The sequence below is a fragment of the Phaseolus vulgaris genome, chromosome 7 (genome assembly GCF_051622355.1).
Source record: "Phaseolus vulgaris cultivar YP4 chromosome 7, ASM5162235v1, whole genome shotgun sequence".
NCBI classification, from domain to species: Eukaryota; Viridiplantae; Streptophyta; class Magnoliopsida; order Fabales; family Fabaceae; genus Phaseolus; species Phaseolus vulgaris.
In genome coordinates, this window is record NC_143504.1 from 8,171,912 (window position 1) to 8,186,206 (window position 14,295).

Genomic DNA, 14,295 nt, shown 5'->3' on the forward strand with positions numbered 1-14,295 from the left:
AGATTGAAAAATTTGTCGTGTCCATAGATTGAATAAATAGTATCTATTGCCTCACCATCTTATATCTCTGTACACCACTTCGCATGCTATCCGACCCCCACTCAGGCAAAGCGTGAACTGTGAGCACACCACGCATCGTTAGTCGGTATAACCTTTTCTAGTAATTTGTAAAGTCAACTGTCAAGGTCAAAACCGTAATTTTAGCCCAACTTGAAAAGAGGGAAACTCTTTATTATTTATTTCGGTATTACCCATGAAAAATCAGTACTTCAATAATTTTGGAGTTTTTATAATTAACAACTAATTTTAACTATTATTTATTGTTTGATTTTTGAGCAGTTTTCTTTTGGAAAAAAACTTAAATAAATATTATAAATATAGGTATTTATTTTCAATCATATTTAAACTTTTATTTTAATAAAATATGATACATACAGTTAATAATATAAGTATCATCTACATAACATTCTAAATATGATTGAAGGTAAGCAATTATAATATTATATATAAGGCTTCTCCATTTCTTTCTTACATGTCCGTGTCTAACAGAGAGTCAGCCGTTGTGTTAGATAGAGAAAGAAAAAAGTTAGAGAGAGAAAGAGAGTTGTGATTTGTGAAGCACACAGGATCTAAAAACGTGTAATCTGACAAGACGACTTTGGAACATCATGGTTAGTCAGCAACATCTTCATCTAATCGCCTTGTGTGGTTTTATGTGTATGAACGCACCTTCGTTCTATTCAATTTCTTATCTTTTTAGTCTTTCTCCATTTGTTCAAACTTCTTTGCTCTTTATTTTTCCCTTCGCCGTGATTGGGGCGTGGGAAACTTCGAGACCCAGGTGTCTTTAGGTATGTATGGTTTGTAACTTTGAATTCTTTACTCTTCTGGGTTTCTTGTTCGCCTTTCCAAGTTTCTATTTTTTTACTCTATGGACTCTTGGTTTTGTGAAATTTGTATTTGGGTAGTCCCCGGCGTGTTTCTTGCTGTGTAGTTTTGGGAACTTGCAATAAAGTCAATATGAGTTTTGGTTCTAGAATTCTTCCGGATTCTTGTTATTTGGTTACCAAGAAAGTTGTAGTCTAGAGCTTTGATCTATTTTTCTGCTCTTTAAAGACCCTGTTATGTTATTTGATCTCAGCGTTTAGAAAAAAGACCCCCTTTCTTTTCTCGTGTGCTTGTTTGCCTCTGCCCCTGTGCGTTTGAGGGGGTATTTTATTCGATTCGTGACCTAGTAACTCCCGTAGCAAAAAATAGGGAAATCAGATTCCTTTTACAGTAACATATAGTCGAAGTTAGTATACAATAGAACCTTCAGTAAGCCTTTTATTTTGCTTCAGTTGCTCCTATGTTAAGTTAGATTGAAGAGAAACACAACCAGGTTTAAAAACCCTTAAAAAAACATGTTTCTGACTAAAGTATGGAATTTTAGCCTTTAGGTCCATGTGGGGTTTTACTTTTATTCATACACTTTGTGCTTTACCCCATTCTATCTTCCTTCTCTTTTGCTTCTTGATCACTAAGCATTGAGGGAGGAATTTAAAATAAAGTTTGTTTTATTTGCAGCTCCTCACTCTTCTAAGGTTTCAGTTGTTGTGACGTCCTCTTAGTGACTAGAGTGGAACATTGATTCTTTTAGTGGCACTTTGATGATATATTTAGTTCTGGGGTGAGAGTATATTAGAACAGATGTCCTTCCGCAGCATAGTTCGTGATGTAAGGGATGGATTTGGAAGCCTATCAAGGAGGAGCTTTGAGGTAAGGCTTCCTGGCCATAGCAGGGGCAAGTCACGCAGTTCGGTCCACGAGTTGCAGGAGCAGCCAGCGGTCATACAGAACAGCCGGTGGGCTAGCCTTCCCCCAGAGCTCCTTCGCGATGTTATTAATAGATTGGAAGCAAGTGAGAGTACATGGCCTGGTCGTAAGCATGTAGTTGCATGTGCTGCTGTGTGCAAGTCCTGGAGAGAAATGTGCAAAGAAATTGTCAGCAGTCCTGAACTCTGTGGGAAGATTACTTTCCCTATCGCCCTGAAGCAGGTATGAACCTTTTGTTCTTCTATCCTGTGCCTAGAATATGTGTAAAATATTTGCTTTGTGTATAAAGGATATGAAATCTGTACCATCATCAAAGTTTACATTTTTATGCTTCGTTGATTCTTGTCTTGTCTGCAGCCTGGGCATAGGAATGGAACCATCCAGTGTTTCATCAAGAGAGAGAAATCTAAGCTGACATACCATCTCTTCCTTTGCCTCAGTCCTGGTGAGCTTTCCTTTGTTGACACTAACATATATGAACTTATATAATAATCTTGATCTGTTCTTTCTTTGATTTGCTTTCAGTGTGTAATTTTTGTACTTATGGCATTTGATATATTTATTGACCTTTTCCCTTATCAATCTGAGCCAAGGTCACCTTTGAACTTTTAGTGGTGTTTCTTTGATTTTTTGCCCAGCTTAAGCGCTTATGATGTTCATTTCTATGTTTGGATTGGTGAAAAGGGATGGAATGAGGTGGTTGTTTTGAAATGTACAGCTTCCTAGTGGCACTGGGAACTGTTTGTCCAAATTCGTTTTTCATCAAAAACCTATTGTTGTTTACGCAATATAGGTAGTAGTAGTGTTCGAATATGATGGTCATATTCTTTGTTGCGGCCCACTTACAAGCTTCTTGTGTTATTTTATTGAAGCTTGTGAAAGTAAGTAATATCTACTGGCCACCAAGTTACTTGAGGGTTGGGATGTCACTTCTAGCTTATTCTGGTCACATATAATCCATTCAAATAATTCAACCTTGTTCAGAGCATCGTTTTGACTTGGTGTTTGTTTTGGCTTCTTAGCTTAGCTAATGTTTTAGCCGTTTGTGAGGCATGTCTATGCTTAGTTTGACTATAATTACGAGAGAATAATTCATGCCTTGCCTATCCTACTTGGTTTATTGGTTCAAATGTTTTCTATGCTGGCACAAGTACTTCCTTATCTTGAGTTGACAAATGTCTTGCTGTTCCAATATGCTGTATATATATATATGCATTTAGCAATTTTATGTTCCTGGCTATCATTGTTTTTGGGACCTGTTCTGGACTGATAACCGTGTTCCTTCCTGCAGCCCTGCTTGTTGAAAATGGAAAGTTTCTTCTCTCTGCAAAAAGGACCAGAAGAACAACATGCACGGAGTATATTATATCAATGGATGCAGATAACATATCGAGATCTAGTAGTACGTACATTGGAAAACTGAGGTAAGAAAGACTTAATTTTGGGGCTACTTGGCATGCATTTTTGCATTAACAGACAATTTTCTGGTTTTTATTGCCCTGTACAAGATCTAAATTTATGCATAATTTTTTTTACCATCACTCAAGAAAGTACTACAAATAAATTGTTTCTTTACTTTGTAGTCATTATGGACTTGCACTGTATTAATTTGTGGTTGTAGCAGGTCAAATTTTCTTGGCACAAAGTTTATAATTTATGATACACAACCACCGTACAACAATGCTATGCTGTCCCCACCTGGGCGTAGCCGTAGGTTTTCGAAAAAGGTTTCTCCAAAGGTCCCTAGCGGCAGCTACAACATTGGTCAGGTCACCTATGAGTTGAATGTCCTTGGTACTAGGGGACCCCGAAGGATGAATTGTACAATGTACTCAATTCCTGCATCATCTCTTGAGCCTAATGGCGTTGTCCCAGGGCAGCCAGAGCTCCTTTCCCACCCCCTTGAGGATTCTTTCCGAAGTATCTCCTTCTCAAAATCAATTGACAATTCAACCCGGTTTAGCAGCTCTAGGTTCTCAGACATAATGGGAACCGGCAGTGAAGACCAGGAGGGAAAGGTTGTACCATTAGTTCTGAAGAACAAGTCCCCAAGGTGGCATGAACAGCTTCAGTGTTGGTGCCTTAACTTTAGAGGAAGGGTCACTGTTGCCTCTGTAAAGAATTTTCAGCTGATTGCTGCGACATCGATGACAGCCCCAGCCCCTATAGGATCAGGACCTACACTATCCCACCCACCACAGTCTTCTTCTTCTGACCATGACAAGATCATTCTTCAGTTTGGCAAGGTTGGCAAGGATATGTTTACAATGGACTACCGCTACCCTCTATCTGCATTTCAGGCTTTTGCTATATGCTTGACTAGCTTTGACACAAAATTGGCTTGTGAATAGTTACAACAGATATATATGTGTGGTAAGAAAAGTAGGATTTAATCTCCATTTTAGATATTTGTAGGAATGTTGAAGCTCCATGAAGTCATTGTTCTTCATCTCACTGCTAAACTGTAAAGTATGGAACAATCTCTTCTTTTTGATAGTCAATACTATCTTTGTCAAACTTCGATGATGTAGATTTCCATATTTTGTATAAATATGTAATGAAAATGTAGTAGCATTCTTGCTTCCGTAAGGTATGGTGTATATTGAAAATTTGGCATTAAATATTTAAGGTGATTTCATAAATCTTTGCAACAACAAAAAAGAGTGACAGTTATCACAGTCCATCGTTGTGATTTTTGAGGAATTGTAAAGCCCTAGAGGTCGCCCAGAAGTATTTATGAAAAATAAACAAAGTATTGCGATTATAGAATTTGTTGTATTATTTTAGTTTTTTAATCGAGGTCTGATTAATTTAGAGGGGCTTGATTGTAATTGAAATGAAGAACAAATGAAGGAACAAGTTCTCCGTGCACAAATGGAGCGAGCACATTGCTTTGCAAAGGTTCATCGAAAAAAAGTGCGCTCCATTAGTTGTATTTCAGTTGAATGATGATTAAAATAATATATTTAAATTAAAATTAAACATAATTTTAATGTTTTTAATCTTTGTACAAAACTAAAAAAAAATATTTTTTAGCGTATATAAATTTCTCTTAATTTGCTTGTAAATAAATAATGTGAAAAAATACACATTCCTTAATTATCTCAAGAAGAAAAAACTTCAAAATGAATAAAAAAATTGGAAAAAGTTGAGACTACCTCGCCCTTATAAGCTTTGCGACTGATTATATCACATCTAATTATAAGAATAGTTTACTTATTTTATATTAAAACAATATTTTCTTAAATATTTTTAATTTTTATAAGTCTATTTATGAGTTGACTGTCAGGTTTTTAGATATTATTAATATATAATAATTAAATTGGTCAATTTTTTAAAATTTCTTTAACTTTTAGATAATATGTTATTTCTAAATAAAAAAAAGTATGATTTTATTAAAAACATAATAGTGGAATATCATTTTAATCAAAATATAATGGATATGAATATCTTTCAAAGAGAACTACTGTAAAAAAATTTTAAAAATAGAAGAGGTAGTATTTGTTTCAAAACTAAAAGATCCAAGTGCTATTTAACAATGCCACCCATTTTTTTTAATAGTATTTTATATTTATCAAGTGGATTGTTTATTTTATTACTATTAATCATCCTTAACCTATCTGATATCAATATCTTATCCACCATAACCAAATGAAAGTTGTTGCACAATGAATTTTTTTGAAGTTATTTGATGGCCACTGTGTCGGTAAATAAAGATTGGTGCACCATTTGGCAAAAAGTTGATATGGATCATAAATACTCATTCAATTCGCTAATTGCCACGTTTCCTAAAGTTGTCTAGTTTTTACCAACATATACTGCTATGATATAATAGTATATCAAGAGGTGCATTCCAACCATATAGTGCAAAAACCAGAGGACAAACACACAATCCCATATACATTTGACATACACAAAACACACTTTTATCAAAAATATGTATTGTGGAACATTATTAACTATCCCAACACAACTAACCCATTATACATTTCCTAGTACTATGTCATGTTAAAATCTCTGTTTTCTTCTTGTTTAACATCAACTATTTTATTCACCAATCAAAACCTGTGGCACACATAGGAAGAACATGGTACAAATGCACAAGAGTGCAGGATGAGAGAATTTTGTGCTGAGATGAGCATTAGAAAGATGAAAGTTTTTAGAAATACAGTGAGATCTGGTTAAAGAGATGAAAGTGTGTGATGATTACAAGGGTTAAAAAGTGTAGAGAGTATTGTTCTATGATTAATTAAATAGACAAGAGGAGAGCATACCCAAAATGTTGAACTCCTTGACAGACTTACGAGAAGTGAGCACTGGTAGCATTTGAGCCACTAATTGTAACAAGGTGTGGAGTTGGTGATGAAGTGAATGCAGAAGATGATGGAGGTTGATGTGCATCCTCTGATAGCATCTCGAAGGTGTTCTTGAAAGCCATGGAGTATGAAGTTCTCTTCCATCTCCATTTCTCCCTCTTCCATCTCTTCCTCTGGTTGGTTCTGAGGGATGAAAGGTAAGCTGATATATAAATGTATAGTGCAAGCCCACGTGGTTTCATGGGGTTGAGAGCAGTAACCCCCTTCGGCACGGTGGGTCTTAGATTATGACAATCAATTAAATAAAAATATTATCCAAAACAAAAAGGGAAAAGTTAACCTAGAGAGTTAGGTTATGATGTACGTGGATTCAAGAAAAATAGTTTCTATAATCATTATTAATATTTTTTTTAAACGGTGATTAATGATATTTTCAATATTTAATTCATTATTTTGAAAGATGAGAAGACCATGGATATTTAATGTGAAAAGAGGTCATTATAATTTAATACAATTTTCTAAAATTTACTTGTTAACAAAAAAAAACTTTATTTCTTCTTCTTCCCTTTATTTATGTGTAACTTTTTTTTTCATCGTGGTTTAAAATTGCAATTTCTATAATTTTATTATCCTCCTTTTCATCATGGAATGTAATTTCTAAAAATTATAGTAATTTATTCATTAACCTTTCATCGCATGTAGTTTTTTCGTCAGTCAGTGTTTTGAAATTAGTCTAGTAAATAGTTACGTCACTCTTTTTTTTCTATTTTTAGTTCTACTTTATTTCCGGGTTATTTCTTAATGTGTTGAGAAGAAAAAAAATCCATGAATATGATCGTCTTATAATACTTTCTATATTTACTATAGTATTACTAGCTAAGAAAATTTCAAATTAAGTTGACGGTTGTATTTATGTTGAATAATTTTAAACTACATAAAAAATAATTGTTAATTTTCTTTTTCAATCTATATTAAGGATTTGATTATGAATCTGAAATTAATTTTTAATTAAAAAGGAAATATCTTTTACATTGAATGAAAAAATATATGATAGATTTATCAGAGTCCATAAACTTGTTCCATACAAATTAAATTTGTTCCATGTAAAGTAAAAAACAAAATAAAAAGATAAATACTTTTATTATCTTAAATCATGATATTTTGTTTCAATTTTTATATTTCTATATTTGGGAGAGAGAAATTACTCTCTCTTTTTTCTCTACAAAATCCTTAATCTAAACGTAGATATCTCTTCACATCTTTTCTCTTTAACTGTGAAACTCATGAAGCAAACAAAATCTATGATTTTTGCTTTAGAATTTCGAAAGAAACCAAATCTCTTTGGCAAATATCCTCCTCCATTATTAGCCACAAGATTTTTCCAAGGTTCTATTGTAAGGTTTGACCGAAAACAGTGGAACTCTTAATCACTTAGATTAGCGATTAAATTAGTTAGATTTCATTTTACATGAACTATTATTTATTTTTTAAAATAGAAGGAATCAGGTACTTTGTAGCTGAATTATGAAGTGTAATGAAAGTTAATGATGAAGTTTGGTAGTGATTATTATATGGTATCCCTGTGAGTGTATGTGTATGAAGAGATGATAGGACATAATATAGTATAAGATGGATGGAATGATAAACATATGATGAACCGAAACATGTCTGAAAGGGCAACTTTAAAATTGAACGATAATCCTGAAACGTGAATGTTGTAGACCATATGAGTGGATTCTCAAATAATTGTGGTCCCAGAAGAATGTCATGCGCATGTAGGAAGAAAGAAAGTAAAATTTCTTTGTTGTTATGGTCTTTGTTGGTGGAGCACTAGATTTTATATGAAAAAATCCTACCCCACACAAAAATCCTGAATTTCGTTGGATTTGGACTCACACTCAGTAGTGCGTGCCAAATATTTTGGAAGATAATCTTCTCACTTACTTCACACTTTTCTTTTCCACTATTAGGAAGCACCAGATTCACAGAAAGAACACGTATCTACCTTAAAACGTGTTTCTCAAATTGCTTGAAACCTTATTGCGGAAATAAGTGCTTCGTGTTAATTTCTTTTAAAAAAGTGGATAGATAGATAGATATTGTGTAAGGATCCAAGTTTTTTATGCTAACTGTGCCAGAGTTCGTATGATAAATGTTTCACGATTACTTGTCCATTGTACAATTTGGGTTGACATAGTGAGCGAAATCTGGAATTATAGAAACTCAGTCATCTTTAATAGCGGAGTGGCAAATGTGTTTGAAGTGTTCGCTTCGGTGCAAGTTAAGGTATGGTCTTGGATTCATGCAAAGTCTCGTTTTGCATATTTCCCGTATTCTGGTTGGGTTTTAAATTCTATGGCTTGTATGAAGTTGATTCATTAAGGTTGAGTAGTGTTGGTTGGTAATCCCTTTACTAAGTTGGTAGGTAGGTGATCTAATAGGAGTTTATTGTCAGGTATTTATGTATAAGGGTTGGACCACTCCTGAACTGGTTCCTATTTATTTATTTATTTTTATTGCCGATAAAAAATAAAAATTCCAATGTATCATTGAGTTTCAATCTTTTTAATGCTTGCTATTACATCCCAATTTACTCTTACTTTTTTGCTTGGTATTGCAATATTTACTCTTGTAAAACTCACTGTGAAAAGAACATGTTATTTGAACTCGATTTATTATTTCAGCCTTTCAAGTTCTTACTTTTATTTTTTGTGAAAATACTTATATAAAAAAATTAAAATTAAAATCAACAAAATTTTGTTTTCAATTGAATTGATTTTGATCAACAGAAACATGTAAAAAATCATTTTTTTTAACTTGGGGTGTTTGAATAGCAATTTGGGAAAGCGATATCGGCCCATACAGAGCCCATAAACACACACAAACCCAAATAAAAACTGCCCAAAACAAAGTTCACGCAGCCGAAACTAAAAACCATTGCGTCTTTTTCGTTGTTGGTTCTTCTCCACGCCACTCCACTTTTTCGAATTTTTTTTTTCACTTTTTAGTCCTTCCATGATTTTTCAACGGAAGTTTTTGTTTTCTGTGGTTTAATATATTTGCATAACTCAGTGTATTGAACAGATTTTCATTGGTTTTTTATTTTTCATTGGCTTTTAACCTAACTACTGCCGTCGCCACCACCACCAAGATTTTTCGTCATGCACACACAGTTACATTGTTTGTGAAGGCTTTTGATGAACGCCATTGTCTTAAAATTGCATGATTTGTTCTGAGCTATGGGATCTGAGGGCGTTTTCACGCTTTTACCTCAGTTCACCGAAGGTTTTGTTCTGTTTGTATGTGCCCGATGATGGAGTAGCACCGTCTATGCTCTGTGATATCATCATGCTATATTTCCCTTTGCCGTCTTCGTTATTGTTTGGTGTTTTCTACGTTTTTTGTTCTTTCGTTTCTCGATTACTTGTATTTTGGAGAAACACTAATAGTTTGACGGCTAAATGGCCGATTAAAACCTGTTAGATGGTTAAATCTGAAAGGATTTTGTTTGTTAAATATGAAGCAGTGACCAAAATTTTGATCTAGGGTTTCCTGGGGTTAAAACTCATGTTTACTGTTTTAACTGATTTAGATGACATTTGGCATGATGCTTTCTATGCTGCCCAATGATGGATAAATAGTCTATTGAACAGCTACATGGTTTTGTTCGTAACTGGACCTGCACCTATCTCTTTCTCTTTCTCTCTCTTTCTGTCTTTCTCTACGTGTGTGTGTGTGCGCGCGTCTATCTCTCGATCGTTCTATTCATACATATATATATATATACACAAATTAATTTGAGATGGTGCAAGAAGGCTGTGAACGAAGCCTGTGATGAAGCTGTAGATGATCTGTGTTTAGCTATGATATCTGAGGGTTATGCGTTCTATTTTATTTTGCAACACCAGTGTTCTCCGTTTGTTTCAGCAATTTTTCTATTGTTCTTATTAGATATGTTAGCAGAACTACACAATTTTTTATTAACATCTGAAACCCTGTGGCTTAATGCATTTGAAATAATCAGGGGAAATGTGCAAGGAGACTTGTTTATGTGATTTTTTTATAATGTAGTAACTCTTCACCCTGCCCAGTGATACCGAATTGACTAGTTAGCAACTTATTTGTTCTGTTCATAACTGGATGTGATTTTCCTTCTCTTGTGTATTTGTAAATGATTCATGATATTGTGAAATAGCCAAACTAATGAAAATTCTTTAGCTGATATGTGAGGGTTACGCTTTTCCTGTCTTCTAACAATATATTTTTCTTCTTTTGGCAGTGATTTTTTACATTTGTTCTTAGATTTAATGATGATATGCTAACATTCTTTTATTAAAATCTAGGTTTAATGCCACTTTTGGTCCCAATGTAAGTGACTAAAAAACAGTTTCAACGCTAATTTTGTTTAAAACGACTCCATGTGAAGTTGGTTAAGTTGGTGATGACTTGACAGACAGATTGAATTTCTTTTGAACGCCTTTACAGTGGCAGAATAGGTGGTGGGTTGAGATTTTCCCCTTTAATGTAGTTGCTTTAGTCATCTTCCAATCTTAGAGGCCAAGAACCCCAACAGGTGCTGCTCCATTTTCTATCCCTCTTAATTCTTTCTCAAATCTTCACATGGTTTCACGTCAAAATCTCTTTTTTCTCCCGTTTTCCCACTTTCATTGTAATGATTTAATTCTCTGTCCTGCCCAATGATGGACATCGAACGACTTCTTTGTTTTGGTCATAACCTGTCATGTGCCATTACTTCTCTCTCTCAGTATCTATCTATCTATTTATCTATCTATCTTTCTATCTCTCCATCAGTTTATGTGTATGTATGTAGTTGGTGCATGTGGGATGTGAATGAAGCCTGTTTAGAAGTCGTAGATGATTTTACTTAGCCATGAGATCTGAGGGTTATGGACTACTTCTTCCAAAAATGAATGTAAAAGATCTATGTTCCTGGTGTTATGGACTGAACTGTTCTAAAGTCTGAAGTGCCTATTTATGTTTTTTTTTCTACAATGTGTTGTTTGGCAAGATAAAAAAGCACTTGTATTATTTGTTTTTTGATGGCCATGATTTTGACTAAAGGCTTGATATTTTTCAAGTATTATCAGCAAAATTGAAAACTTAGGAAGACATGGAAATGACTCTGTTCTCTTCCATACAAAATTTATGATTTTTTCAAGTCATTTCCTTCTTTCATATCAAAGAGTCATTCCCACACTCCCACAGCTTTTCCTTGTTAGTTCTCTTGGTTTGTCCTTTACATCTACACTTGCTTACCTGTTCCTCGCTTTACCTTTTATTCCAAAAGTGGTCCGTCAGTGTCTGTTGCTAGCTACACATATTTTCACTTGGAAGGAATTCCAGTTGATGTTTGGAACCAACAGTAAAGTATTTTGCATGTGCATGTAAATACCAAACAGCTAAAATCTCTTACAACATTACATATTTCAGTATTTAGATATTTTCACTTGGAAGGAATTCCAGTTGATGTTTGGAACCAACAGTAAAGTATTCTGCATGTGCATGTAAATACCAAACAGCCAAATTCTCCTACAACATTACATATCAGTATTTAGTATATAAATTATCAATGTTGTGTTTTACAGCTGTCATTGGTCAAATATTGTTTTGTTTACTGAATGTGTTGAATTTTTAACTCTGTTTCATATTCATGAGTGATTATATTCTAATATTGTTTTAACTTGAAGAAACATATGGCCCACACTATAAAAAGCTTCTTATTGAAGATAATGCTACCTCGAACTATTTTTCTAGTAATTCAGTAGCCATGAAATCTTTGTTCGTTTTCGTGGTCATAAGAATAAACCCAAGCCTTTTTCTTTTCTTTTTTTCGTGATTAGCTTTGTAACATTTATTAGTTTATTATCTAAATCAATTCTATGTTCCAAAAAAAACTGTTTTATCTTTTTCTATATTATGCATCGGATGTAAACATAAATCATTATTACTTGTGTTGTTGAGGTTTTTATAATAGTTTGTTCACTCGTGTTAAGGTAATACATGTTTGCTCACTTGTGTATTGCTAGGAGGTTGAGGGTCTTGTCTGCACTACGGTGTTCTTTGTATATTAAAGCCTTTTATTTCTTATACAACTAGTTAAGTTGATAGTGTCATTTTAGTTATGATTTTTTTTTTGCACTTAAATGTTTTTTGTTATAACTGAGTGTCATATTTCTTCTGTTTGCCCAATGATGAATGCTCATTGTGAGATATGGTACTTTAGAATATTGTTGAAAGCCTTTCCATCTTTTCTGCCTTTCTTCCCACTGCCATCACCAACTCTGCTGCTGCTTCTCTTCTTTCTCTTCATTCTCTTTGCTGCTGTTGCTGCTGTTGTTGTTATTATTATTATTATTATTATTATTGCTGGTGGCAAGTAGAGATGACGGAGGTTGTGGGTTTGAAGTGCTAAGAGGATTGTCGAAAGGCTTTTATGGATGTTGAAATAGTACCCAATTGAACTTATCTGAGAGCACAAAATAGTTTCTGTACATTACTATTATCTGTTATGCATTTTTTGTGTGTAATACGTGTGGCATTGATCAAATATTGCCCATGGAATTTAGGTAATTGTTATGAGTTCCCATGTTCTTTATGTCTTTTTTTCCTGATTTTTTTGGCTAACTTGATTGTTCATGTGCATAGTGATGTCTTGTCAGTAATGTGTTTTTTTTTCTGAAGAGCTGCACCGATATTTTGTTTTATAGGGACAATGTGATCGAACGTTTTTAAATTTCACTTGTCAAGTTTGGTAGCAGCTATGGTGATTCTTGTGCGCCTTCCGTCTTTTTTTACTCTTATGTTTAATGCCCTTTCGTGTTCTTGTATAATGATTGATGAAAATTATATAAATATTACAGTGCTTTTAACCTGACAATTTCCTTGTTGAAATAATATGGACAGGGAAACGCGGTTTCGTTAATAATCTTCAGCTGCAAATCTATTATTTATTGTGAGTTGTGGCCGGAGATTCTTTTGTATATAGATAGAGCGAAATCTGAGATGCTATATAGACGTTTACTTTTGAGCGTGATATTGATAAAGATTTATGTCTCCAATTTTGATGTGGTCGGTTACCGTGATTGGGATGAACTCGATGTTGTTCAGTTGATGTTTGCATATTTCATGTGACGTAATGTACTCGGAAATGATTCGTGCAAATTCAAGCTTTTCTTAACCCGTCTTGTGTCTCCTTTTTAGGACGTGTTTTTGCTTAATTAAATTGAAGTTCGTGATTTATTATGGGTTTTGGGTCATTGTTGAGTGCTTCAATTTCTTGAATCTATCAAAGCCAGGTCAATGAGGGTTGTTGGAAAATTGAATGATGTTGTCTGGTTGGAAAACGACTAGCAGAAGTACTGGTATTTGTAGGTATGAATCAAACAGAACGTTTTTGTATTTCAAACGTAACAAGCCAATTGATTATTCTGATAAATAAGTATAAGCAGGAATTTGAGTACATTTTTTCTGCTGGCCAAATACTTTTATAGTGGACGAAAAGGCTTTAAATAGTCAATCATATAGTTAGAACTTGCTTCATTACTTCACATTAATGATACTACTCCCAAATCATCTTTTATATAAGTAATTAATTTCACACTAATAAAGAAAATTATTTCATTTTATTAAAATTTTGGCTGCATCTTAATTTTTTTAATTTTATTCGTTGTTAAACCTAAAATGTTATTTTGATAATGTTAATATAACGCCATACATTGCTTAGAAGAATTAGAGTATTTGAAGTAAAATATTAAGTTTACTTTATCATTGGTGTGGATTTATTTTATAAATGAAAATGGAAGTACTATTTGACAGCGTTATTTGGATTGTTTTTCTGCCTCACAATTTGTTCAATATATTATATACTAGAAAGTCTTTTAATAATGTAAATAATAAGAGTATGAAAATGACATGGATTTCATAATTATCTTCGTTCTCATAATTAGTTTTTAAAAAATCAAATATTAGGAATATTTATAGTTGTCTGGTCAAAAAATTATAGTGAAAATCTACATAAATTTAAAATTACTTGCATAAAATAGTTTATCTGTGATTTGTAATTGCATTTTTTAATTACTTTATTACAATGCAATTATTGTCCAATGTCATGAAATCTTTATATTTTTAAAAGTTTTTTTTTATT

The 14,295-nt window shown here is 33.4% G+C and overlaps 1 protein-coding gene and 1 long non-coding RNA gene across 7 annotated transcripts; both read left to right on the forward strand.

Moving 5' to 3' along the window:
• The first annotated feature begins 527 nt into the window (after positions 1 to 527).
• LOC137827694 (tubby-like F-box protein 8) lies at positions 528 to 4,404 on the forward strand. Of its 6 annotated transcripts, none has more exons than XM_068633958.1 (5): positions 528 to 671; positions 1,567 to 2,037; positions 2,173 to 2,260; positions 3,107 to 3,239; positions 3,437 to 4,404. In XM_068633958.1, the coding sequence occupies exons 2-5, from the start codon at positions 1,690 to 1,692 to the stop codon at positions 4,164 to 4,166; spliced, it is 1,299 nt and encodes a 432-aa protein (XP_068490059.1). In that variant the 5' UTR covers positions 528 to 671; positions 1,567 to 1,689; the 3' UTR covers positions 4,167 to 4,404. The 6 variants fall into 6 exon arrangements, with proteins under 6 accessions (XP_068490059.1, XP_068490061.1, XP_068490062.1 ...); XM_068633960.1 differs by having other exon boundaries at positions 3,440 to 4,404; XM_068633961.1 differs by having other exon boundaries at positions 529 to 851; positions 3,440 to 4,404.
• A 4,646-nt stretch (positions 4,405 to 9,050) lies between these two features.
• On the forward strand, positions 9,051 to 13,585 carry LOC137828458 (uncharacterized). The gene is made up of 2 exons (XR_011083890.2): positions 9,051 to 12,924; positions 13,056 to 13,585. It is a non-coding gene; the product is annotated as an uncharacterized LOC137828458 (long non-coding RNA).
• The last annotated feature ends 710 nt before the right edge of the window (positions 13,586 to 14,295 follow it).